Raw genomic sequence first — 25,976 nt, 5'->3', positions numbered from 1 at the left:
CTTCTAGACATTGGTCTAGGCAAAGAATTTATGACTAAGACTCCAATGGCAACCAAAGCAACAATAAAAGTAAATAAATGGGACTTGATTAGATTTAAAGGCTTTTGGGCAGCTGAGGAAATAATTAACATAACAAGTAGATATTGTACAGAATGGGAGAAGATATTTGCAAACTACATATCCGCTAAAGGGCTAATATCTAGAATCTAGAAAGAACTCAAATCAACAAGAAAAACAACCCCCTTAGAAAGTAGGCAAAGGACATGAACAGATGTTTTTCAAAAGAAGATAGACAAATGACTGACAAACACATGAAAAACTGCTCAGTATCACCAATCATCAGGAAAGTGCAAATTAAAACCACAATGGGACCATCTTACTCCTGTAGAATGGCTTTTATTAAAAAGTCCAAAAATAATAGCTGCTGGGCTGGATGCAGAGAGAAAGGAATGCTTATACACTTTTGGTGGCACCGAACATTACAACAACCCCTATGGAAAACAGTACAGAAAGTTCTCAAAGAACTAAAAGTAGATCTGCTGTTTGATCCAGCAGTCCCACTACTCAGTGTTTACCAAAAGGAAAAGAAGGCATTTTGTCAAAAACCACTTGTACTTGAATGTTTATTTGTAGTACAATTCACAGTCTCAAAGATGTGGAATCAATTCAAGTGCCCATCAATTCATGAGTGGATTATGAAATGTGGTATATGTATTTCATGGGATACTACTCAGCCATAAAAAGGATGAAGTAATTCCTCTTGCAGCAGTTTGGTAAAGATTGGAGACCATTATCCTAAGCAAACTATCTCAAGAATGGAAAAACAAATACCACATCTACTCTCTAATAAATTGGAACTAACCAGTGGGCACACAAATGCACAGAGGGAAGTGAAAGTCATTGGACGTCAAGTAGGGGCTACGGGGATGCAGGAGAAGATCAAAACCCACCTCATGGATACAGTGACACTGTTTGGGCGATGGTCACATTTATAGCCCTGACTAAAGAAAAGACATAGAACAAAAAATATTTCCCATCTTTATGTTTTGAAACATTTTTTAAAAAGGACAGTTTGACCTTTTTTGAAGATGAGTTTTTGTTAAAATGGAAGCCTTTAATACATTTTAGTTGCTAATATTTGCAAAGAAAAATATGAGGTTTTTTAATTAAAAACTTTTGTGTTGATAGTGTAAATTAAGTCTGTAAACATTATTCCTAGGGAAACATATGTTTAAAAACATACTGAGTAACATAATGTGACATTTGTGATGCCAGTGATAGTTACGCAAAAGTAGGTCCCATAGAGCTGCCACAGTATAAAAACAGCAGAACAGATCCCCGAAGGTGTTGCATAATTCATAATCGCCATTGTTTTCCCTATATTATCGGGAACTTACCTCATGTTCGCTCTGAATTAACATGATTTAATTGACTAAAATGTGTGTTTAAGTATTCCTTTTTAACTTTTTCTGCAAAGTAAATGTTTTAGGGTTTTGATCGTAAATTTAAGTGACACTCAAATGTTAGTGTTCTTTGTAATTCAATTAGATATTGCAATCAGTGTAACCTGGCTTATTGTACCCTCAATGAACCCCCAACAATAAAAAAAAAAAGTGAAAAGATGTAAAGAAAGAGAAGGAAGAAAATGCTCTGTTTACATTATTGAAAAGTTTTGGTTCTTACTTTTAAAGAAATGCAGTGTAGTTACTTAAGGTTTTCCAGCATTCTATTATGAAAATACAGGAAAGCTGAGAGAATTTTGCAGGAAATAAGAAACAGGTATCCATTACCTAAATTCTGCAGTTATTTTTAAAAATTTGCTTTATCACATGTGGATGCATCTGTCCTTCTGTTTGCCAGTACGTCTTCTTTTTCGATGTATTTCAAGGCACTGTGTTAGATACCAGTACATGTCATCCCACTGGCGCGCATACCAATGACTGGGGTTCAGTATTTGCTCATAGTGTTTTTTGATGATATTTGATAAACTTACCTAAAGTAAATGTAGCATTCAATGTGTTTCTGTTTTACCCAAACTCTTACGAAGATATAGACCATTACTATTACTTGAGAAAGTCTTCTTCTCTTCCCTCCTGAGAAATCACCACTGAAAGTTGGCCTGGTGGCTCATGCCTATAATCCCAGAACTTTGAGAGGCCAAGGCAAGAGAATCACTTGATCTCCAGGAATTCAGATTAGCCTTGGCAACATAGCAAGACCTTGTCTCTACAAAAAAATTTAAAAAATATTGTCTATTCATGGTGGCACATGCCTATGGTCCTAACTACTCAGGAAGCTGAAGAAGAAGGATCACGTGAGCCTGGCTGTTCAAAGGTGCAGTGAGCTATCGTCATGTCACTGCATTCCAGCCTGGGTGACAGAGCAACACTCTGTAAAAACAAACCACAAAAACCTGCACTAAATATCCCGGCGCATGTGCCAAGACAACCACTCTTCTGAATTTTTTTCACTGAATATCCATTTTGCTTGTTTTTTGGGGGGTGGGGAAGACAGAGTCTCACTTTATCACCCTTGGTAGACTGCTGTGGTATCATAGCTCACAGCAGCTTCAAACTCTTGAACTCAAACAGTTCTCTTGCCTCAGTGCCCCCCCCCAACCCATGCCCCCTTTTCCCCAAGTAGCTGGGACTACAGGCACCTGCCATGATGCCTGGCTATTTTTTAGCCATGAGGTCTTGCTCTGGCTCAGGCTGGTCTCGAACCTGTGAGCTTAGGCAATCCACTGGCCTCGGCCTCCCAGAGTGCTGGGATTACAGGCGTGAGCCACTGGGCCTGGCCCCATTTTGCTTGTTTTTGAATATCATTTAAATGGAAACATATAGTATGTGCTCTGTGGAGTAAGTTTTCTTCTATTCAGCATTATGTTTGGGGTTTCATCCGTATTGTTGCACATATCAGTAGTTCTATCATTTTTATTAATGAGTAGTATCAGGTTGTGTGGAGCTCACCACAGTTTATTCATTTCCCTATTAATGGACACCTGGCTATTTCCTATTTTGGGCTGTTATGAATAAAGCTGCCAAGAACAAGTCTTTTACTTGCTGGGTATTTCCATTATCTTACCTCATAGGATCTTAAAAATAAGAATTTTCAAAACTGAGCTCACTCAGATGTATAAGCACCCCCATTCCCTCTGCTGTCCAAATCAGCCATGGATGATGTGATCCTTGACTGCTTCTGTCTCATGTGGACCCAGTGTCTGGCTGGTACTCTCTTCATGTTTACCTGCTTTGCCCGGGTGCCATAATCAATTTCCTATTTGAGGCCATGACCATCTTTCACCTGGATTATCAGAATAACCTGTCTGGTCTTCTTGCTCCTGTCTGGACCCTCAGTTTCTGCAAACTACTGCCAAAGCTCTTTGAAAAAATCTGCATTTAATCATGTTATTTACCTGTTAGAAATGTCTCATTGCTCTTAGGATAAAAAAGTAAAATCCCTACCCTAGCTTGCAGGGCTCTGCATACTTCATTGCCCCCAGTCTTCCCTTTTCTTATCTTTCTGGCCACACTGGCTTGGCACGGCCCTCACACTTCTCACCTGAGGCTGTATCCTTCTGTGTCAATCTGTCAGTCTCTCTATTTGGGTCATTCTCGTTTCTACACAATCATGTTCTTATGTCTCTCAGATTAAAAATAGACTAAAAACCTTGCTCTATCAGTGGAGGTCAGGGTTGTCCACAGAAACCAAAAATCTAAGCGAAACAGAATTAACTGTTGTTTAAACAAGTTGGAAGAGTGTTGCTTATGAAAAAAATTCGCAGCACTGAGTCGTCCGGGTCTGATGTGGTGGCTGTGCTTTTCAGAGGCCTCAGTAACCCAAGATGCTTCTACCTTTACAGTTGCCCACTCCTAAGATGTGCTCTTATCTTCATAATCCAGGTTGGAACTTTGAACAGCGCAGTCCAATCCATAGGAGAGAAAAAGAAACAAAAGACATTCACCAGCTAGATGGTAGGATTTCTGAGAATCTGCTAAAGTTTCCCTGGACAAAACTTAGTTACAGGGCCACCCCATCTTTAAGGAAGGCAGGGCACTTTTTAAGTGTATGTATGTCCAACTAAAAATGGAGTTCTAACTGGGACAAAGTGGCTATGGGGGTGGGCTTCCCTACCTTGACTTCACACTCCCCTCCAGCTATTGTCAGTCTCTCTGCTTCTCCTTAGAGTCGACACTTCTTGACAGTGTTCTCTACTCATGATATTCTACACCACCAATCCCCTTTTCTCAGTTTCAGCATCCGCACTCACCCTTCCACTTGAATGGCTGTGTCGAAGCAGAAAGTCTTCATCTTCCTTGTTTTCTCAGTAGCGTTCGGGTTTTGTTTTCTTTTTAAGAAACTTCCCTGTATGAAGATCAGCTGTGAGTTTTTCATTTGTCTTCTATGACTTCACCATTATCCACCCCCTGTCAGGAAGCCCGTTCCCTCTCATTATTTTAGCATGTCCTATTCTACCCAATGTCTAAATGCTGGAATTTGTAACAGTTTAGTTGTTTCTATTATTGTGGTAATAATATACATAAAATGAAATTTATCATTTTTTTAACCACTTTCATGTGTTGATTTTGGTGGCGTTAAGTATACTATTGCACAATCATAGCCACCATCCCTCTCCAGAACATTTTCAGACACACGTGCTGCCCCCAAGTGTGAACCCTCTGTGGACGAGCTCACAGTGAAACTCTGGTGCTCATCCAGGGGTGGGCGACCGGCAACCTTCTCATTTCCAGGTGGTTCTTTTTTAAGCACCAAAGGAGGCAAGAAAAGCTTCATCTTTCTGTGCTTCACACCTTTTAATGAGAGGATTTGTTCTGTAAAATTTGAGTTCAGTCCAAAGGCAGCACTTATGGACCGGGACGGCCACATGTTTCTGTAAGGCCGCAGGTTCCCCGCCCCTGCTTGCATGTTGGATTGCAGTAAATATGTGTGCACTGAGGGAATGCTCATCCCTCTTTCTGGTGTGATTTGTATCATCCTGTTTGTCTGTCATAACCATGCTGCACGTTGCAGCTGAATTTTTCAGGGTAGTCGTCCCTGATTATCAGGCTACTTGAGGTCTCTCTGTTAGATAATATCATTGTACCTGGTAAATTTTCATGAGACTTGTTAAGCTTTGTAGTTATACATTGGTAAGTATTGTTTGCCTCTTTGTTTCCCCGACTGTACTATAAACCTCATGAGAGCAGAAGCTGAGGCTGTCTTGGCCATCATCACTCCTCCCTGGGTTGAATGTAGTGTCATGTAAACACCTTGCTGTATAAATGAATACACAGTGATAAAACTAAATAACTATTACATTCAGTAGTACATAAAATACATGCATCTTATCCTAGGAGACCAGATTTTAGAAACAGAAGGTGGTATATAGAGGAAATTTGAATTTCTTGAAACCATGGTTCAGAAAGCTTTAGTGGCTTTTGGTTGGATTCTCTTCAGATGCTAGGAAGCTAAAAGTTCACAAGGGAAAAATGTTTTGAAACTTTTGCGATAAGAATCACACAAAGACATCTGAAACCTTGCCAACACCGATTCTGCACCATTGCAGATGAATGCACTCTCAGGACATCTGCCTGTGTGTCCCTACAGCTCTCCCTGCTGACATCACCTTCCATTTGATCCTCCCATTATTAGGTAATGAGCCAGAAGAAAAAAAAATTTTATCATAAAGACATTTGCACTTGAATGTTTATAGTAGTTCAAGCTGCAATTGCAAAGATGTGGAAACAGCTCAGTTGCCCATCAACACATGAATGAATCAATAAACTGTGGTATGTATATACACACATGCACACACTATGGCATACTATTCAGCCATAAAAGATGGAGACTTCCCATCTTTTATATTTACCTGGATGGATTTGGAGAACATTCTCCTAAATAAAGTATCTCAGGAATAGAAAAGCAAGCATGTCATGTACTCAACACTATGTTGAAACTAGTAGATGAACAACTACAGGCCCACATGAGAGAGAAACACAATTAAAAACAAGCAGGGGAGTGGGAAGAAAGGGGTTCAGTAAGTTCCCACCTACTGGGTACAAGGTAGGGTATGTGACACACTTCTAGGGCTATATTAGTTAGCAATTCCACCAACACCGCAGGAAACAAACACAGACAGTGTAACCTAATCATATGTACCCTCCTATTAATCCTAAATAAAATAAAACAAGTTCTAGACCATAAAAAAAAATCTGTATGTCTGGCTCCTCTGGGCCGGCTTTCCCCGTGCTAGCGTTTCCTGCCTTGGCAGGGCAGGCTGACTTCTGTGTGTTGTGCTCTCCACCACTCCCTGGTATTTCCCTGAAAGTGAGGTCAAGTGTTAGTTACTATTTGTTCTTGTCATTGTACACTTTTTTTTTTAATTAAATCATAGCTGTGTACATTAATGTGATCGTGGGATACCATACACTGGTTTTATAGACCATTTGATATATTTTCTTCACACTGGTTAAAACAGCCTTCCTGGCATTTTCTTAGTTATTGTATTAAGACATTTATATTCTACATTTACTAAGTTTCACATGTACCCTTGTGAGATGCACCACAGGTGTAATCCCACCCATCACCCTCCCTCCCCTCATTCTCCCCCTTCTCCTTCCCCCTATTCTTAGGTTATAACTGGGTTATAGCTTTCATGTGAAAGCCATAAATTAGTTTCATAGTAGGGCTGATTACAATGGATACTTTTTCTTCCATTATTGAGATACTTTACTAAGAAGAATATGTTCCAGCTCCATCCATGTAAACATGAAAGAGGTAAAGTCTCCATCTTTCTTTAAGGCTGCGTAATATTCCATGGTGTACATGTACCACAATTTTTTAATCCATTTGTGGATCGATGGGCACTTGGGCTTCTTCCATGACTTAGCAATTATGAATTGGGCTGTAATAAACATTCTGGTACAAATATCTTTGTTATAATGTGATTTTTGGTCTTCTGGGTATATACCTAGTAGAGGAATTATAGGATTGAATGGCAGATCTATTTTTTAGATATCTAAGTGTTCTCCAAACATCTTTCCAAAAGGATTGTATTAATTTGCATTCCCACCAGCAGTGTAGAAGTGTTCGCTTTTCTCCACATCCATGCCAACATCTCTGGTCTTGGGATTTTGTGATATGGGCTAATCTTACCGTAGTTAGGTGATATCTCAAAGTAGTTTTGATTTACATTTCTCTGATGATTAAAGATGATGAGCATTTTTTCATATGTCTGTAGGTCGTGCACCTGTCTTCTTCAGAAAACTTTCTCTTCAAGTTCCTTGCCCAGACTGCGATGGGATCACTTGTTCTTTTCTTGTTTATACGTTTGAGTTCTCTGTGGATTCTGGTTATTAAACCTTTGTTGGAGACACAACCTGCAAATATCTTCTCCCATTCTGAGGGCTGTTTGCTTGCTTTACTTACTGTGTTCTTGGCTGTGCAGAAGCTTTTTAGTTTGATCAGGTCCCAGTAGTGTATTTTTGAAGCTGCTTCAATTGCCTGGGGTGGGTGTGGTGGGGTGGTCCTCCTCATAAAATATTCGCCCAGACCGATTTCTTCAAGGGTTTTCCCTGCACTTTCTTCTAGTATTTTTATAGTTTCATGTCTTAAGTTTAAATCTTTAATGCAGTGAGAGTCTATCTTAGTTAATGGTAAAAGGTGTGGATCCCGTTTCAGCCTTCTGCAGGTTGCCAGCCAGTTCACCCAGCACCATTTGTTAAATAGGGAATCTTTTCCCCACTGAATGTTTTTAATTGGCTTGTCAAAGATCAAGTAATGGTAAGTACCTGGATTCATCTCTTGGTTCTCTATTCTGTTCCAGACATCTACCTCTCTGTTTTTGTGCCAGTACCATGCTGTTTTGATCACTATCGATTTACAGTGTAGCCTGAGGTCTGCTAGCGTGATTCCTCCTGCTTTGCTTTTATTTCTGAGTAATGTCTTGGCTATTCGAGTTTTTTTCTGATTCCGTATAAAATGAAGTATTATTTTTTCAAGATCTTTAAAGTATGACAGTGGAGCTTTAATAGAGATTGCATTAAAATTGTATATTGCTTTGGGGAGTATGGACATTTTAACAATGTTGATTCTTCCCAGCCATGAGCATGGTATATTTTTCCATTTGTTAACATTTTCAGCTATTTCTTTTCTTAGAGTTTCATAATTCTCTTTATAGAGATCTTTCACGTCCTTTGTTAGATAAACTCCCAAATATTTCATCTTCTTTGGCACTACTGTGAGTGGAGTAGAGTCCTTAACTGTTTTTTCAGCTTGACTATTGTTGGTATATATAAAGGCTACCGATTTATGAATGTTGATTTTTGTAACCTGAGATGCTGCTGTATTCCGTGGTCACTTCTAAGAGTTTTGTAGTAGAATCCCTGGTGTGTTCCAGATATACAATCATATCATCTGCGAAGAGCGAAAGTTTGATCTCTTCTGACCCTATATGGATACCCTTGATCGCCTTTTCTTCCCTAATTGCGGTGGGTAAAACTTCCATTACAATCTTAAAGAGCAGTGGAGACAATGGGCAGCCTTGTCTGGTTCCTGATCTGAGTGGAAATGATTCCAATTTAACTCCATTCAATACGATATTGGCTGTGGGTTTGCTGTAGATGGCCTCTATCAGTTTAAGAAATGTCCATTCTATACCAATTTTCGTCATTGTACTCTTGAGTTTTATTGTGGGGAGGGTTGAAATAAAATAATTTTTGTACCATGTCTATAGGTCAAGGGGAAATAAGAATGGGGCTTGGGTATTAAATTCTAAGAAAATGAGAGAGGGTGTATTTCTCTGAGTACATGAATAATTTTCCTGTGTCTTTTTTTTTTTTTCTCTCTCTTATGGAGTTTATGTTTACATTAAAAACATACACTGGTACTCATTCATTTTAAATTATTCTTTACCTGGCTCCTATAGACGTTTGAGTCAGGGACTTCTGATTCTATAAAGCAGTGGTTCTCAACCTTCCTAATGCCACAACCCTTCAACACAGTTAAAAGGGGTCACAACCCACAGGTTGAGAACTGCTGCTATAAAGGGGAGTGGATTCTCCCTAAGGTCCTTCAGATGACCAGTTTAAGTGGATTAGTAACTAGCATAAGGGAGAGAACACAGCAGCTCTGAGAAGAGAGAGATTGAGGGAATCTTGAAATTGTTTTTATGGTTGGTCTTGAAGAAAGGTAGAAATTCAGCAGCAGGAAACAATGGGACAATAGAATAATTTGAATAAAGCAAACAAAAAAGATGGAAAAGGATTAGGTATGGCTAGCACAGTGAATAGTTGTGTCGATTAGGGCAGTGCCTGTGGCTCAGTGGGTAGGGCGCCAGCCCCATATACCAAGGGTGGCTAGTTCGAAACCAGCCCCAGCCAAACTGCAACTAAAAATAGCCGGGCGTTGTGGCGGGTGCCTGTAGTCCCAGCTACTTGGGAGGCTGAGGCAAGAAAATTGCCTAAGCCCAAGAGCTGGAGGTTGCTGTGAGCTGTGACAGCACAGCACTCCACCGAGGTCAACAAAGTGAGACTCTGTCTCAAAAAAAAAAAAAAAAAAAAGTTCTGAAGTTGTGTCGATTAAAGTAAGGGGGACCAGAGGAAAGTAAAGACAAAAAGGCTGATAGTGGCCTGGCTATCTACGTAATCTCTCTCTCCTCAGAGCTGCTGTGTTCTCTCCCTTATGCTAGTTACAATGTTAGGCTGGGGACTGTTGTGCCTACCTGAGATAACAAATAACCACCCCCTGGGAGATGTTTAAATTAGGAAGGGAAGTACCAAAGCACAGAGTTGGAGGGGAGAAAGGCGGCAGTGCTACCACCAGGCTCGAAACTCTTTGTACAGGTGCTCACGAATGCTAATTGTTGGGATGGAAGATTGTGTTAGATTCTGGACATAGTTCTGGAGAGGGAATCACTAGGTCTGTGCAACTTACTGGGTATGCTTTTGATAGGAGATGAGGAGGGGTGGGGAGAAGCTGTGGGAGAAAGGAGGGGCAAGGTTTTGAACACAGATGTCTGAGAAAAGTGTGAAAGTCAAAGGAAAGGCCTGGTTTGGAGGCTGGTTTCAACAACAGGAGTGTCTGTTGGCTCATGTTCCTGAAAAGTGCAGAAGTGGACTTCTGACAGGTGAATGGATGAAGAAATTGTGGTATGTATGTACCACATAATACAATGGAATATTAGTCATAGAAGGAAATCTGCCATGTGCAGCAACTAGGACGAACCTGGAGAACATTACGCTAAGTGAAATAAGCCAGACACAGAAAGAAAAATACCATCTGATAACACTTCCGTGTTGAACTCTTAGAAGCAGAGAGTGGAACCATGGTTGTTATCGAGTGGGGGAAATGGGGAGGTACTGGTCAAAGCAGATAGTCTTTCAGTTATAAGTTCTGGGGATCTATAATGTATAGCATGGGTGATGATGGGTATGTTAATTCATTTGATTGGGGTAATCATTATATAATGAAACATATATCATTATGTTGTGCAGTAAATATTTTAAAATTAAAAGACATATATTAAAGAAGGAAAAGAAAAAACCCTTCTTAACATGAAAATCAAGACTCTGTAATGGCATTGAAGATCCAGGTGATTCCTGGGTCTTGGCTTTGTCGTTCCCACTGATGGGTGGTTCTCCTTGTAGTTGTGGGTGGCAGGCACCCTGTAGCAACAGGGCTACCTTGTCATCATTCCATCTAGTGGGAGAGAGAAATTATTCAGAAACTATCTTATAAAAGCCAGAAAGCTTCGTTCTCAAAAAGCTCCAATCATATATTTTCTCACTTGTCTTTGATCCGGATTGGATTGCCTGCCTGCTCTTAAACCAATACCTGGAATACCTGGAGAGCGAGTGGTATCACTCTTAGATGTTTGGATAGGTTCCAGGATTCTGGGTACACTACATAAATGTCCATTTGTTCAGAGAAGACTGAGTTCAGTTTAAACATGTCTACGGAGGTGGTGGGCTAGGTGGAGACATGTTTAAAAGGTTATGAGTCAGGATTGTGAAAGGAACAGGGGAGGTTTTACTTCGGCATACGTTCTTTAGACCAGAGATATTAAGCCTTTGAAGAACTTTCTGGCAGAGGCAGTCATGCTGACCAAAATATCCTAATTTTTTCTGAAATTCTCAGTCCCCTTTCAGTTGATAGAGCCATGTGTCTATGGACAGTGGCTACAAGGGAGGTGATAGTTTCTTCCAGGCCCGTGCAATACAAGAGCATCAGTGGAGGAGTCTCCCTGTTTTTCTCCCTTGGGAGACTCAGAAGATGATGGATTCCAGATGAGCAGCTAGACAATGGAAGGGTTTCCATTAGCCTGAGTCCCTGAGTGTGACTGGGTGGAGCTGGGCCCCTTGCTGACCCACAAAAGCCCATTTAACACGTGGAGAAGTAAACTCTTATTGTGTCCATTCACTGGTGTTTGGAGTTGTTACAGCAGCATGACCAATACATAACATCGTTTCTCATTTGCTGTGTTTCTGGAAGCACCTTTCTCAGATCTAATCTGTATCTACTTGCCTACTTATCCGTTGTAGCCTATGTAGAAATTGATCTCTTTTTTGATGTTTCAGAGGCACTTGTAGTCCCAGCTACTCGGGAGGCTGAGGCAAGAGAATCGCTTAAGCCCAGGAGCTGGAGGTTGCTGTGAGCTGTGTGATGCCACGGCACTCTACCAAGGGCCATAAAGTGAGACTCTGTCTCTAAAAAAAAAGGCAAAAAAAGAGACACCATTCTAGATCTAAGTTATTGTGTGTTAGTCTCTTTTTACTCACCAGCATCCATGCTGTCAGGGCCTACTGAGATAAGTAGGATTGTTTACATTAAGAAGGTGGCGGTCAGTGGTGAAATAAAATGTATCCCTTAAAAGAGCATGCCATGTGAACTGGAGTAAACCAGGCTTATGAGTGCTAGGATTATAGGTATGAGCCACTGCGCCTGGCCTTTTCCTTCCTTCTTGATTAGTTATTATGTATTTTTCCAGGTCAAAGCACTTAACCTAAGATCTGCCCTTTTAGCAAATCAAGTCTGCAGTCCAGAGTTACCGTAAGTGCTGTGCTGTATAGTAGAGAGAACTTATTCATCTTGTCCAGGTTATATACTGTTGTATTTGTGTCATATCCAAGTTTTATTCTGATAGTTCAAGTTTACTAAATCTCTTTATAGCTACCTATGACATCAGATAGAAGATCTGGGTAATCTTTCTGAGAAATTGTAACAAAGTGATACTTGGAAAATTAAATAGGCTCAAGAATCACAGATCCTTAAGACCCGGGCACCTGTTCTTCATTAACACTATACATCACCACAAATAACGCCCAACCCCCGTACCCCAAGAAAAGTCCCCTTAGTTTGGAGCAGAGGTCAAAAATGAGACTCATGTTTTCTAGTTTTCTGGGCTGCTTCTTTAAAATGGGTGAATGTGGCCTCCCAGGGCCTGTGCCAGCAGGAGACTGAAAGAGAGGCAGTGAAACTGAGGCTTGCTGCTCTCTGCAACTCACACTTGGCCTCCTTTGCTGCTCACTGTACTCACTCTGACATTACAGGCAGAAATTTGGGTTGGAGGGTTTCTTTTCTCTATTATCATGCAAGTAGCTCCTGGGAGAATTAATTCAGTCAGTGATTTAGAACTTACTTTCCTTTAATGACTATTCACTTAGTTCATTTATTCTGGAGAGCAGACATCTCATAAATACTATTTGTTGAATGAGCCACAGGAGACTTTGGAGATGGGGCTCACTGTATCCTGACAAACCATGTGCTGTTGTAACTGGAAAGTCTCAGGCGGTTGTTGTTTTTCCTGCTCCCTTCATGTTATCTCCTCATTGCTTCTAGTGGTCATTTATTTCAGTGATATTATTGAGATTCCTTGTTTTGGATTCTAAAGGTTTAAAAATGAATGCGATACAGGGCTAGGTGCAATGGCTCACACCTGAAATCCTGGCACTCTGGAAGGCTGAGGCAGTTGGATTGCTTGAGTTTAGGGGTTTGAGACCAGCCTGAGCAAGAGCAAGACAAGGCATTGTGGTGGGAGCCTGTAGACCCAGATACTTAGGAGGGTAAGGCAGGAGGATTGTTTAAACCCAGGGGTTTGAGATTGCTGTGCGCTGTGATGCCATGACACTCAACCAAGAATGACATAGACTCTGTCACCAAAAAAAAAAAAAAGATACAGTTGCTGGCTGCCAGGAGCCCAACTCATTGGCAAAACTGATATAAAGAAATAAGCATTGTAATTGACCATGGAGAGAAAAGAGAGACAGGTGACTTCTTTTGCTGAAACTGTGCTTTAAACACCCATAGTAAAATCAGTGGGAAAATTTAGTGATCTTTATCCTTTAAGAATTTTTGTCAAAATATTAAAAATATCTATTGGTCATAAATGTACACTATATGAAAATGAAAAAGGTAAAACTAATATTTATTTAGCACAGTGTATTTACATGTCAGAAACATTGAGAATTAATGTATTTTATTTCTTTGTAAAAACAACCCGTCAAAAATAGTTTGCACAGTGTGCTGGCTTTCTTTTTGTTGTATAATTTACAATAAGGAGCAAACATCTTTTCTGTACCTTGGGGAGTTCTCATACTCAGAAGTCTGGATCAGCTTCCAGCTTTTCATCCCGTGTGTTTTCAAAGTTGTGAAATTTCTCCCAGAATTTCTTTAATGTGAAGACTTTTGCCAACATCCCTTCCTCTGGGATGTCTTCATCTTTGTCACAACTGCTTCCTTGTTCATGTCAATAAATGTGTCTTCTCTTAAGTTCCTCGGGCTGAGCATCCAGAGTCTCTTGAACATGAGAAGTATCAATCTTCCTGTAATAAATTATGTCTTCTGTTCTCATTAACTTCTGATTTGAACTTTATTTTCTACATCATTTTGGGTGGACTTTTACCTTTGTCAGCCAGTTCCCCCTTTCCACGTACTTGTTTTTGTAAAATGCCACTTGGTCATATCACTGCAAGTCAAGGAGTTGTCACAACTTCTTGTGTTGCTGCCTGTGCAGAATTGATTAATGGATGTGCAGTGAGCAGTCCCCAGCTGACTTCTAAAGGGGAGCGTGGATCATTTGGTCACTGATAAAGATGAGCACCTGTTACTTACGTTGCGGTTAATGAACTGAAGAGCTGGCAGTAAAATTTGTGTTTGATGCAACAACTCTGTATTATCAACCATGGTAATGGAATATAAACTTGTATTGTTGACGGATCAATTCTTTCTTTCTTGGTCTCTCTTTGTCCCCCTTTCCCTTTCCTTTCCTTTTTTCCTTTTTCCTTTTTCTCCTTTCCTTTCCTTTTTCCCTTCCTTTCCCTTCCCTTCCCTTACCTCCCCTCCCCTCCCCTCCCCTCCCCTCCCCTCCCCTTCTCCCTTCCTTCTTTACCTCCCTCCCTTTCTCCCTCTCTCCCTTTCTCCCTCTCTCCATCTTGACTAGTCAAGGGCGGTAGTGAGAAGGGGAGAAAGAGTAGGGGATTGATGTTTTCTAGCCAAACTGTGGTAACTAACAAACATTGGAACTTTGTAAAGCAAGGACTGTTCGTGTGGACACTGTGAGTGGATTTGTCCTACCTTTTGTTGGGAGTTCAGCAACTATAACTCTGGACACTTTCCGTCCTTGTAGCCCTGGAGTGATTGTGGTAAGCAAAATACTTCCCGTATTTTCTATGTTTGGGAGTGGAAGTGAAATTGATCCCTAGTTTGAGAACCACTCTGGTCATTTCCACATTAAAAAAGTGGAAAGTGTTGAGGGTAGCATGCTGCATTTGCAGCAGAGTTCTGGAAGCTGGAGCTTTCTGAGTGAACTCCCCTTAAGTGTGTGGTGTCTCCCACCTCCCTCGTAAGACAGAGGGGAGGCAGAAGAAGCCCCCCACTCCCCATCAGGAGTCACATGACCTAGATTCTGGCTGGATTTTGCCACCTGTCTCTGTGCTTCTCAGCCCCTTTGAATCCTAATTTCCTCAGCTATACGATAGATTTCACAGAACTAGTTTACAAGATTATTGGGAGGAATAAATGGGAAATGTGTATGAGTATTAGGTGAATGTGAGGAATTGCTGTGAATCATTGGGAGGCCTTTCTTGGACTACAGTGAAATATAACAGAACCCTCTAATGTCTCAGCAAAGTAAACATCCTCAGTTTTTAGACGCCCCCTCATGTGAGAAGTTCACTCCTTTCCCATTTCCATGCAGTTGGCTTTTTTTCTCACTTAGCTCCCTTCTTGGTGAAATGCAGCAAATTGACTCTTAATCCATTATTAGTACCTGAAGTAACTTTAAACAGGCTCCTGAATGAGGATAGGCCTTAATTTCTCTAATAAGGGAGGAGCACAAATAAGTCGATCTTTTAGAGAAATTTACTGCAGATGCCTCCCAGCTGGTAGCCATTTTGAATGATGAATTTAAATATTGAGTTAGAGAGTTCAACGTTCTTTTCATGGTTGAAGAATATTTCAAGTAAAGTCAGTATAAATCGTCTTGTCTTGTGTTGATCTGAGATGCTGATTAACTTACCTGTGGATTTTTTTAAACTTTATGTCTGGATTGAAGGATTGGGTGAAATGAGCATGTTAGTAGAATGTTGTTGGTTTGGCAAAGGTTTCGTTCATCTGTAAGAGATTATCCTGTAATTGCTGCAGATCTACAAAATGTATAGTTTAGTGAACACTGGTAGATGTGGTCTCTTTCCACATGGTAGACTTGAGCATTGAAAAATATGAATAGAAATTATTTTTTATTGTGGATGAAACTGCTCGTAGAATTTGATTAGATTTTACTTGTTTATTTTATTCTCCCTTTAGAAATTTATTTTAGGACAGTTAAATTATTTAAGTGATTCCATGTGTATCTCTAATTTTTTTTTTTTATAGCTGATGGACTTTCTTCCAGTTAAAAAACTTTCTGAATTCAAATTTTTGAAAACATTACTCTCCCTTCCTTCCTCTGCCTCTGAACTCATGTCCCACAGAAACTAAAACCCAAACAGGAACATATACTTTTCATGTTTATTAGGTACCTTCTTAATATAGAAAAGGTAGCGCTATTAGTCTTGAATCAGGGAACATTACTCCCTCTTTATGAAATTAAAATTTAACTTCCAAAGCTGTTACATAACCATAGCATCCTATCTTCATCAGGTGTTTTATGGTGAAAAAGTTACAAATGAACTATGAACATATATATTTTTTCTTCTATCAGCTATCTTAATTTTAATTGCTTCATATATTTTAAAATTGATTTCTTAGTGCAAAACCTTCTGTCACTGTGAATATTTGTTATTCATCAAATATGATATTAGCATTTGAGTGAAGTTACGTTTCAGTTATGAATTCAGTCAAGAGCCCAGTAAATCTAACAACAGAAATTTAAATGGTTATTGGTTTAGATAGTTGTATTTGTAGATGGGCCCCTCTAAAATCTCTGCTTTTCTCATGACATGTAGGATTTCTGTCTATTACAAGAGAACACATTTAAAAAAAAAAAAAAAACACCTACCAGAGATTGGTGGAATTGAGAAGAGATTGTTTTGTCAGTGAGGATGTCTAGAAGTTGAAATTGACTGACTTGAAAGAGCAGAAATATAAGAGCATCCAGAATTATTAATTAGAACAAAAGTCTTTCAAATTCTTATGGTGTGACTTAATGTTTATAGAAAGTGATTCAGAATCAGTTGTTCTTAGAGCTTTGTTTCGATTTCAGGAAGGTGGAAACAGGGACAATAACAAGACTTTTTAAAAACTAGCTGGAATTTACTTTAGGATTTTTTTTTTTTTCTCAGAAGATAATCATTTTCTTCTCACAGGTTTTGTGGCTTTGTGGCTTTTTTGGCATTTCTTAGTTTAACAGACACCACAATTTTTATATTTGTATTTGCACAAGGGAGTGCTGATCATTTTAAACCTGTTTCTCAACTCTCAGGTCAAATTTCACACTAGAGGATATCAGAGTCTGATTTGGGGTATGGGAGGTGGTCAGAATTAGCCACTTAATCGAAAATTCCTTGAAGGCAAACTAAACATTTTGGACAACATGTTGACTTAAGGAATGTCACGGGATTCTGGAAAACGATTTTCTTGCCAGGTTTTTGGGGTATCAATTGCCTGGTGAGAAATGTATTCTATCCTCTTGAAAAGGTGTCAACGTCTCCATCTATTGTAAAGGCAGGCCCTCGATCCTTTTGGCACCAGGACCGGTTTCATGGAAGACAGTTTTTCTTTGGTCAGGGTGGAAATTAGATTATCATAAGGAGTACGTAACCTAGATCTCCTGTGAGAATCTAACAACACTGCCTCTGAACTGAGTGGAGGCTGAGCTCAGTTACTTCCTGACAGAAATAGTAAGAAGGGGCTGTAAATACAGATGAAGCTTCCCTTGCTCTCCTGCCTCTCACCTCCTGCTGTGTGGCCTCCTTCCTACTAGGCCATGGACCAGTTAGGGGGTTCCAAAAACTTGTTTCCATCTCCATGATGTTTTAACAAATGTCACTTTAATGTTTATAGAAAATGATTCAACATCAATAATTTGTCTTTTGAGTTTTGTTTTTGTGAAGGTACAAACAAGGATGGTAATAAGATTTTTTCTAAAGAAACCCAAAAAACAACTAGCTGGAACTCATTTCAGAATTTGTTTTAAAACAGATCAACTTTTTTCTTAGGGATTTTTGTGGCTTCTTTAACTTTATCCACATCTTCCTGACCTCACCTTTTCCAGTTCCCCTGTTTATCTGCCTCGATGAACATTTAGGACATCTTTTTGCATAGCTTGTGATACAGAACTTACATCGCAAAGTGACTTGCTTACTGGTCTAATTCCTGCTTTTCTGCCCCTTGCCCCCATATCTTTGTCACTTCTAGGGGGCAAGCTTGTCAGCCCCTGCTACCATAGTCTAGAACCAGTCCTGGGGTTCCTGGGCTGAATTCCACCTGTACCACCCCCTATAGAGAACTTCAAATCCCCATCCTGGTCACAGAATGCTTCTCCCCTGCTATTAAACCCATTAATAATGTGCAGCGTCAAAGCTGCTGGGACCAACTTGTTGTCATTGTAGATGATGGTTAGGAGAGATTCATGGGCCCTTATTATGTGTAATCACTCCACTTACCAGAGTGTATTTATAATGAGTGTCGACAGGCACAGGTACTTGACAGGTTCAGTTTATGTCCTGTCTTCAAGTGTCCTTGGAGCACATTTGTATGCACAGCCCTAGGGCCGTGGAGATGACATGAAATGCATTCCCTGTCCTGGATGCCTGAGGTGAGCCTAAGAGGCCTTCAGTTATGCCTTGAAGGGTATCTGCCCCCTCTCCTCCTTCTAAACCTTTCTGCATGACTTTCCCCACTGCCTGAGATGCTTTTTCACTTTTTCTCTGGCTAGCCAACTTGTCCTCCTTTCCTTAGGCCATTTGTAAACATTTATAAGCATTTCCTTGAGGTAACTTTCCCTGACAACTCACGCCCAGGTTAGCATCCCTTGTATGTGACCTCATGTTGCCACGCTGCACTCTGGAACTTGGCACACAGTACCATGGTGGTGACTAACCTTGATTAACCTGGATTAACTTGTCCTCTCCCTTGTGAGATCCGAGTCCCTAAAGGGTAGGGACCATTTGTTTGCCATGGAAGCCATGCTGTCTAGGACAATGCCTGCCTAACTGAAAATAATCAGTGTTATAGTTAATACAAGGACCGATGTCTTGGAGCAGTATGTGTCACGCTCTGTGCTTGGGGTTTTCCCACATGTTTTCTCATTAAGTCTCCATGGCAACTCTAGGAATAGATATTATGATTAATGTTATAGAAGAAGAATGTGAAATTGATAGAAGTTAGGTAATTTGCCCAACACAACACAGTCAGAAAGGGCAGAGCCGGTGCTTAACTCTAGAGTACCTGCTCTTACTGGCCAAACTACACACAATGATAACAAACAAAGGACGTGTGCAAGGGCAGCCACCAGAGCTCTGTGTGGGGCCAGCAGCCTTGTGACCTGGCAAGTTGGCAATGACTGGCCACAAATGGTGTTCAAGGGAGTCACTTCTTTTCTAGTTATATAGGAAAGGTCTGCTTCAGATGGTAAATGCTAATTTCTAGTCATTTGTTTTCTCTAAAAGGCTTGACCTTCACTGGGACTCAGAACTTTAGAGATCTTGTGGGTATAGTCGATAGAACTCTGGTTTTAAGAGTTAGGATACTAGGTCACCTCTATCCCCATTACAGACAGCAGTGATGTGGGCCGTCTTGTAAGCCACCACTTCTTTACACAATGGGGATGGGGGTTGTTGTGGGTGTTGGAGGGAGTCTGTGTAAAGTAGGCATTCCAATGTGCTGGCTATTACCTACCAGTCTTAGGATATTTTCTCTGGCATATTATTTCCCATGACATAGCACCTGTTGGTATTTAGTAAAGGAAGGTCATATGCTGGTGGTCTCTGAGAAGTTCTGCTGATGATGGAGATTTCAGAACGTTATATCTTCTACCCCTGTATTAGAGGGATGCACCTCTATTATAGTATCATACTGAGTCCCATGACATTATTTACTGGATTATATGGCCAAATTATTTAATTCAGAAAAAGAAAAACATGTAGGTTGTCTCTTTCCCATCTCCCTATTATAGTAAGATCTTATTTTTCTATTGTATCTCCTTAGGAGTTTAACCGACTTAGAGGAAAATTCTGAGCCTAGTTACATCTGGGACTTGCTGTGTGCAGGGCAGAGAGCTGTCGGTTTTTCAGACACAGACCATAAATAAGTAAACACAGAAAAGCACAGGATTTCTGATTGTGATAAGGGTTAGAGGGGAAATAAAGGCAGTGAGGTGGGAAGAATAATGGTGGTGTGGGAGTAGAAAGTGACAGCAACTTGGACACTGAGCATGAGAGGGAGCCACGACAGGAGGGTCTGGGGAAGAGAGAGCAGTGAACACTCAGAAGGGGGAGCCTGTTGGACATGTTTTTTGGGGTGACCATCATGGTGGCTGATGCAGAGGGAGTTGAGGAGCATAGTACCTGTATTTTATTTTTTAATGAGTTTAGAATTAACTAACTAGATTAATTGTATAAACAACTAAACATATTAACAAGGATAGGCATGAGAAGAGAGTAGAAGGGGCCACTTCCTGCAGGATTGAGGTCAGAAGCTCATCTGCCTTCAGAGCCAGACTAGCAGTTTGATGATGATAATGGTGGCAAGTGGCCTTTGACCTCAGAGGCAGAGACACAGCAGGAACTGGGAACAGCCTGGAGCCTGCTGGCCCTGACTCAAGGGGGCAGCTGCTCCACGGTACAAGCCAAATGTTGCCATGTGGGAGTGTGGCTTCCATGTGCTAAATCTGCCAAGTTTTCCAGAGAACCAGAAATCTGAATTTTTATGTGAAATTCCCAGATTTAAAAATGTTGGCTCAAGCTTAAAAAACCTTTAAGATGAATAGGCAAGATGCATCTGTGGGCTGCCAGTCTGAAACATCTGCTGAAAGTCCTGTTAGGCTGTGACAAAAGGGGTACAATGAAGAGTATGCACGTGAGCCATTTGTCCTTGTGCCCAGCATGTAGCTCACACAGAGGAGAAAAAGGCACTTATTAATTGCATCGTTAATGTGTTTAGTTGTCCTCACTGTTAATTTATTTAGTTAACTCTGAATCCATATTAAAGGTAAATATCATCCGACTCTAATTCAGTGATTAAACGCTGTTACTTGCCTATTAAGTTGCTTAGTTGTTTGCGCTATTTGGTTAATTTTGTATTCATGTTACAGAAGTAAACCTTAATCTAGTGTAATTCACATGATAAAATTAGTAAGGAACAAGTTTGGATTTACTCTTTTCTTATTTAGTTCCCACTTCTGTTGCAATCCTTGGTTTTCTCACTTGGTCTTGTGCTTTGGCTCATTTAAGTGTCAAGATCACCTGGATGGTGTTAGCTGCACGTGAAATGGGGAGGAACTGGGGCAAAAATGCCCTTCTGGACCAGGCAGAGGATGATGGGGAATGCAGTCCTATGACGTGCTGTTGTGTTTAGAGGCTTTTCATCAGTTTTAATGAAATACAAATGCGCCCAAAGCAAGTTATTGTTTTCCCAGGGGAAGAAAAACCTTTTCATTTAGTATGTCCTAACACATACAGTTTTATATTACAAGAATCATGTTTGTTGTTGTGCAATCTGTTGGCAATTGCCTTGGGGAATTTTATTCAGTGCAAGCATCTCTGCTGGTTCTGGCATCAAGTTGGGCTAAATTACTTGTTCATGTACTTTTTGGTCTCATCTCTATGTTAGAATTCTAGAGCATCACAGAGAGGAACACTGGGAGTAACAAAATATACTTGACTATTTCCAGTAGATTAAAGGCTTACAAAAACATCGCTTTTCCCTAAGGTTTTTTTCACATTGTTCTTCAGTGAGATCATTTTGTATCAACACGAAGCTAGAAACTTGAAAATAAGCTTCTTTGCGTCAGAAAAACCTTATCTGTAAATGCAAGTTCTTAACTGAGTCAATATTTTCTTCAATTCTTGTTACAGATCATGGAGGAAACAAATACACAGATTGCTTGGCCATCAAAATTGAAGATTGGCGCCAAATCCAAGAAAGGTAAATTGCGAAAGAGATAGAAATTGGTGGTTTTGATAACAGGTTAAAGAATTACTGCAAGTTTGCTGGAGGAAAAAAAAAAAAAACAACAACCTTTATTTTATTTTTATCACTTTTGTCCCAAAATATTTGTTAAATGGCAACATTTCAGGAAGATTATCATAATTAAAAGCAATACACAGTTTTTCTACCCATCAGAAAAACATTTTTAAGTATTAATACAATAGAAGCTGTGTTAGCATATTAACTATATAGAAAATATCATAGCAACTTATAATGTTCTAGTGTGCCCATTGGTCTATTATATACATGAGTCATAGTAACTTTCTCCATGTAAGAATGTGTTCTCAACATGTAAATTCCCATTGTTTATGCTTCAGAACTTTTTTATGTACCCACAGGTTTAATTGCAAATTCCCTCCCCCCCAAGGTGGTTTGAACCATAGATTTCCTTTCTTGAGTGCTTTTTTCCCTTCATCTATGACACATCAAGGACTTTTGATTCCTCTTTTAGGCTATTCCCTTGCCGGGGTATTTGTTATCTTATAGGGTACTACCCAATGCCTAGAGAGTTAGAAATTGAAGTCTAGCCCCCCTTGATTTTTTTTTCCAAGACTACATGGTATTTTCCAATGTAGCCTGCCATTATATATTTTTATGGATAGTTTTTCTTTTCTTTACTTTTCCTTCTTTCTTTTTTTTTTTTTTTTTTTTGGTAGAGACTGAGTCTTACTTTATTGGCCTTGGTAGAGTGCCATGGTGTCACACAGATCACAGCAACCTCCAACTCCTGGGCTTAGGTGATTCTCTTCCCTCAGCCTCCAGAGTACCTGGGACTATAGGTGCCCACCACAATGCCTGGCTATTTTTTTGTTGCAATTTGGCCAGGGCTGGGTTTGAACCCTTCACCCTTGGTATATGGGGCCAGCGCCCTACCCACAGAGCCACAGGCGCCGCCCGATAGATTTTCTTTTTTAAGTGTGACTTTAGCCTTAATAAATTCCATTGTGTATGTTTCATTGAGAAGAGATGCATGTAGTCATCGGATGATAATGACAAATACTATCAAACAATTCGAAGTAATTGCAAACTGAGCATTATACATAGGTCACTATGAAAGTTTTGAGACAGACTGTTATGGTTCATTTTCTCACTTCCAAGAGACACAGTCAACAGCATACTTTTTTATTCACCCGTGCAAGTTTCAGCTTTCTCAGCTTATCAGTGTTGCTGAGACGGGTTCACTTGTGTCTGTCTGTGTGGATTTTATGTTTCTTGATTTTTGTGTGTCTCAAAACTTTCACAATGATGCATGCATGTCACGGTCTGGCTTTTTTGTTCTTGCTGTTCAGTTTTGTATTTTTTCTATGACTTTTATTGCTAAATGATAACACTGTATCATTTCTCAGTTACCTCTCATTTCAGTCCAAATTGCCTTCTTTTAATCTTATTTTATTAGTTACTCATTGCATGGGATATAAATTATTTTACAGTTAACTTTTGTGAGTGTTATTAGGTGAGTTTCAATTGGCTGGAATTCCTACAGAAACTCCAGTCTCATTACCTTAATATTTTTGATCACAGTGGCAAGGAATTAGAAACTTAGGTGCTACACAGTCTATGTCTTTGTATTAGCCTCACATTTGCCAAGTGATATAGAGTATATTCTTAGGCTCAGCACCTGTAGCTCAGCGGCTAGGGCGCCAGCCACATACACCAGAGCTGGTGGGTTCGAACCCAGCCTGGGCCTGCCAAACAACAATGACAACTACAACCAAAAAAAACCCATTGTGGTGGGCACCTGTAGTCCCAGCTACTTGGGAGGCTGAGGCAAGAGAATAGCTTAAGCCTAAGAGTTTGAGGTTGCTGTGAGCTGTGATGCCATGGGACTCTACCGAGGGTGAGGGTGACAGCTTGAGACTCTTGTCTCCAGAAAAAAAAAAAAAAAAAAAAAGAATATATTCTTAATTAATTCATTAATTTTTGTGGTATGTTGGGATGTTCTACTCATTATGCATAAGAAGAAACTTCCATTAGAAGGTTTATCTACCAATATGTTACCAGCCATTTAAAAATCTCTGGCCTAGGGTGGCGCCTGTGGCTCAGTGAGTAGGGCGCCGGCCCCATATGCCGAGGGTGCCAGGTTCAAACCCAGCCCCGGCCAAACTGCAACTAAAAAATAGCCGGGCGTTGTGGCGGGCGCCTGTAGTCCCAGCTGCTCGGGAGGCTGAGGGAAGAGAATCGCGTAAGCCCAAGAGTAAAGAGGTTGCTGTGAGCCGTGTGACGCCACGGCACTCTACCTGAGGGCGGTACAGTGAGACTCTGTCTCTACAAAAAAAAAAAAAAAATCTCTGGCCTACTATTTGGGTAAATTGGAACTTTAACATAAATTGGATCCTCTTTCCCTATGGTCAGATATTTTTACATAAAGAATAAAATGAGCTTTATTATTAGCTTTAATGTAATTTAATCAGTCTCCAAAGGAAATCCCCAAGGAAACCCGACTATTAAAATAATTCTAGATAATTTTGAATGGCTTATTCTCTTGCAGTATCCGTGCTACAGTTTTTATCCCCATTATCAAGAGAAACAGAATTGATTAATTTTTTGTTCAAAATCTGGTTACAGTACACAATCTAGAGATTTTAGAAACTATGAAAGTGAAAGATTAATGTTTTAAATTGTTTTCCCATTGTTAACCCATTCAGAATGGGCAACCGTATTGTACATTTTGATGATATATTTTTCTTTGGAAAAAAGAATATTTCAAGAGTACATTTGATGACATTTGGCATAATTTCCACATGGTTAAAAAGTTAACTTTTAGAATTGTGCCTAAGGATTGATTCCTCCAGGCTTGGATCTACAGACATCATTTTACTTTTTATTATTTATGAAGTGCTGTGGATGTACATAGTATAATATGATGAATAGAATGTACCAGACAAGAACAAGGAAGAGGGAGAGAACCAAGAGTTAGCCTCAGAGGAATTTACTGTTCAAAATTTACTTGAGTTGTTCTTACTAACCTCATAGCTGCTGAATTAGTTCTTGGCTAGCATCCCTGGGATTTGTAGACTTACATTATTTTTAAGGTGGTCCAAATCAGAGAAGAAGTTTGTTTGATTATAATTTGTATTTAATAAAATAAGATGAAAATGGTAGGAGAATTTTAGAAGGTAATTATTTGTTCTTTCATTTAACATGGCAATTCCTCCCTGCCCCTGAGCCTTTTGTAGAGGAAAGAATTGTTGGTCTTTACTTTAACCTTTCTTTATCCCAGAGTATTATTATTAATGATACTTAAGGAATGAATGTATTTAAGGACCCTGGGCATGTTTTGGATGATTAATAAATTCTAAATCCAAGGTGATGTGAAGGTTTGGAACATACAGATCTGGAGACTGCCATGGGTTTGTGTTGTGTTTCACTTTCTAAGTTTTTAAGATGCACATTGGCTGAATATTAGTTCCTAGACAAAAATTTTTCACGGCCACCGTTACACACATTGCCCCTTTCTTTACCCTATTGGAATTTAGTCCTGTGTTGCCTAATTAGTCTCCAGCAGCTCTGCCCAGATTTTATTTTTTTAGTCATGAATTCTTTATCAGAGCAGTTGTGTGAGTGGCTGTCTGGCTCCCTTGATCAAAGTGTTGGTAGGAAGCTGCCTGGCAGAAAGGCAGCCAGCCAGTAGCCTGCATTTGCCATCAATTAGAACATTCAGATTCTTCTATAGAGATTCTGGCTCAGTAGTTGTAAGGGTGGTACTGGGAAGCCATGTATTTAACACATTCTGCTGGTTGTTTTGATGGTCTCACTGAGTTTGGGAAACACACACCTCCCCATCTGACTTGGAAATGTCATGACTTACTGAGAAGACTGTGCTCTGAAGGCAATGGATGATGAAAACTTTGGAAAAACAGGCAGGGTCCTTCGACAGTCACTCCTGGGTAATGTCCATCTTGGCATATGGCTGCATTAATTTCAAGTTTCTCTGTTGTCTCTGCAGCCGATTAGCATGGGTAAGTTTAGAGTGATGATGACCTCATGGTCCTGTGCCTGGCTATGTACAAAGTTGCATAAAGACTATGTAGGGATTTTCCTCGGTCTCTCCTCTTCCTCCTCCCTTTCCTAGCTTCTCACTTTCTTCTCCCCTGCTATTCCCCTTTGAACCATATTCTACATAAAATATGTTCAGGGAAAAGTAGTAGATAACACTTTCATTTTTTTGCAGGGCATTTTAGGATGTTTTGTAATATAAACTAAGGCACTATAGAGTTTTATTAAAATCCCTAGAATATTTGAAATTATTAGAAGGTTGAATAATCATCATCATTAGAATCAGAAAGAACTAAAGATTTAAGGTTCAGTATAATGGACATTTATATAGGTGA

The 25,976-nt window shown here is 39.9% G+C and overlaps 1 protein-coding gene across 2 annotated transcripts in view; it reads left to right on the top strand.

Annotated features, from left to right (window-relative positions):
• Positions 1 to 25,976, top strand: part of BICC1 (BicC family RNA binding protein 1) — a 320,218-nt gene that overhangs the window by 168,628 nt on the left and 125,614 nt on the right. For both annotated transcript variants that reach the window (XM_053585644.1, XM_053585645.1), the window contains exon 3: positions 21,513 to 21,582. In XM_053585644.1, the coding sequence (XP_053441619.1) occupies positions 21,513 to 21,582 (70 nt within the window). The remainder of the gene's footprint in view (positions 1 to 21,512; positions 21,583 to 25,976) is intronic.

This window comes from Nycticebus coucang, chromosome 3 (genome assembly GCF_027406575.1).
Source record: "Nycticebus coucang isolate mNycCou1 chromosome 3, mNycCou1.pri, whole genome shotgun sequence".
Lineage (NCBI taxonomy): Eukaryota > Metazoa > Chordata > Mammalia > Primates > Lorisidae > Nycticebus > Nycticebus coucang.
The sequence above is the reverse complement of the archived record's forward strand: the minus strand, read 5'-3'. Positions and strand labels throughout refer to the sequence as shown.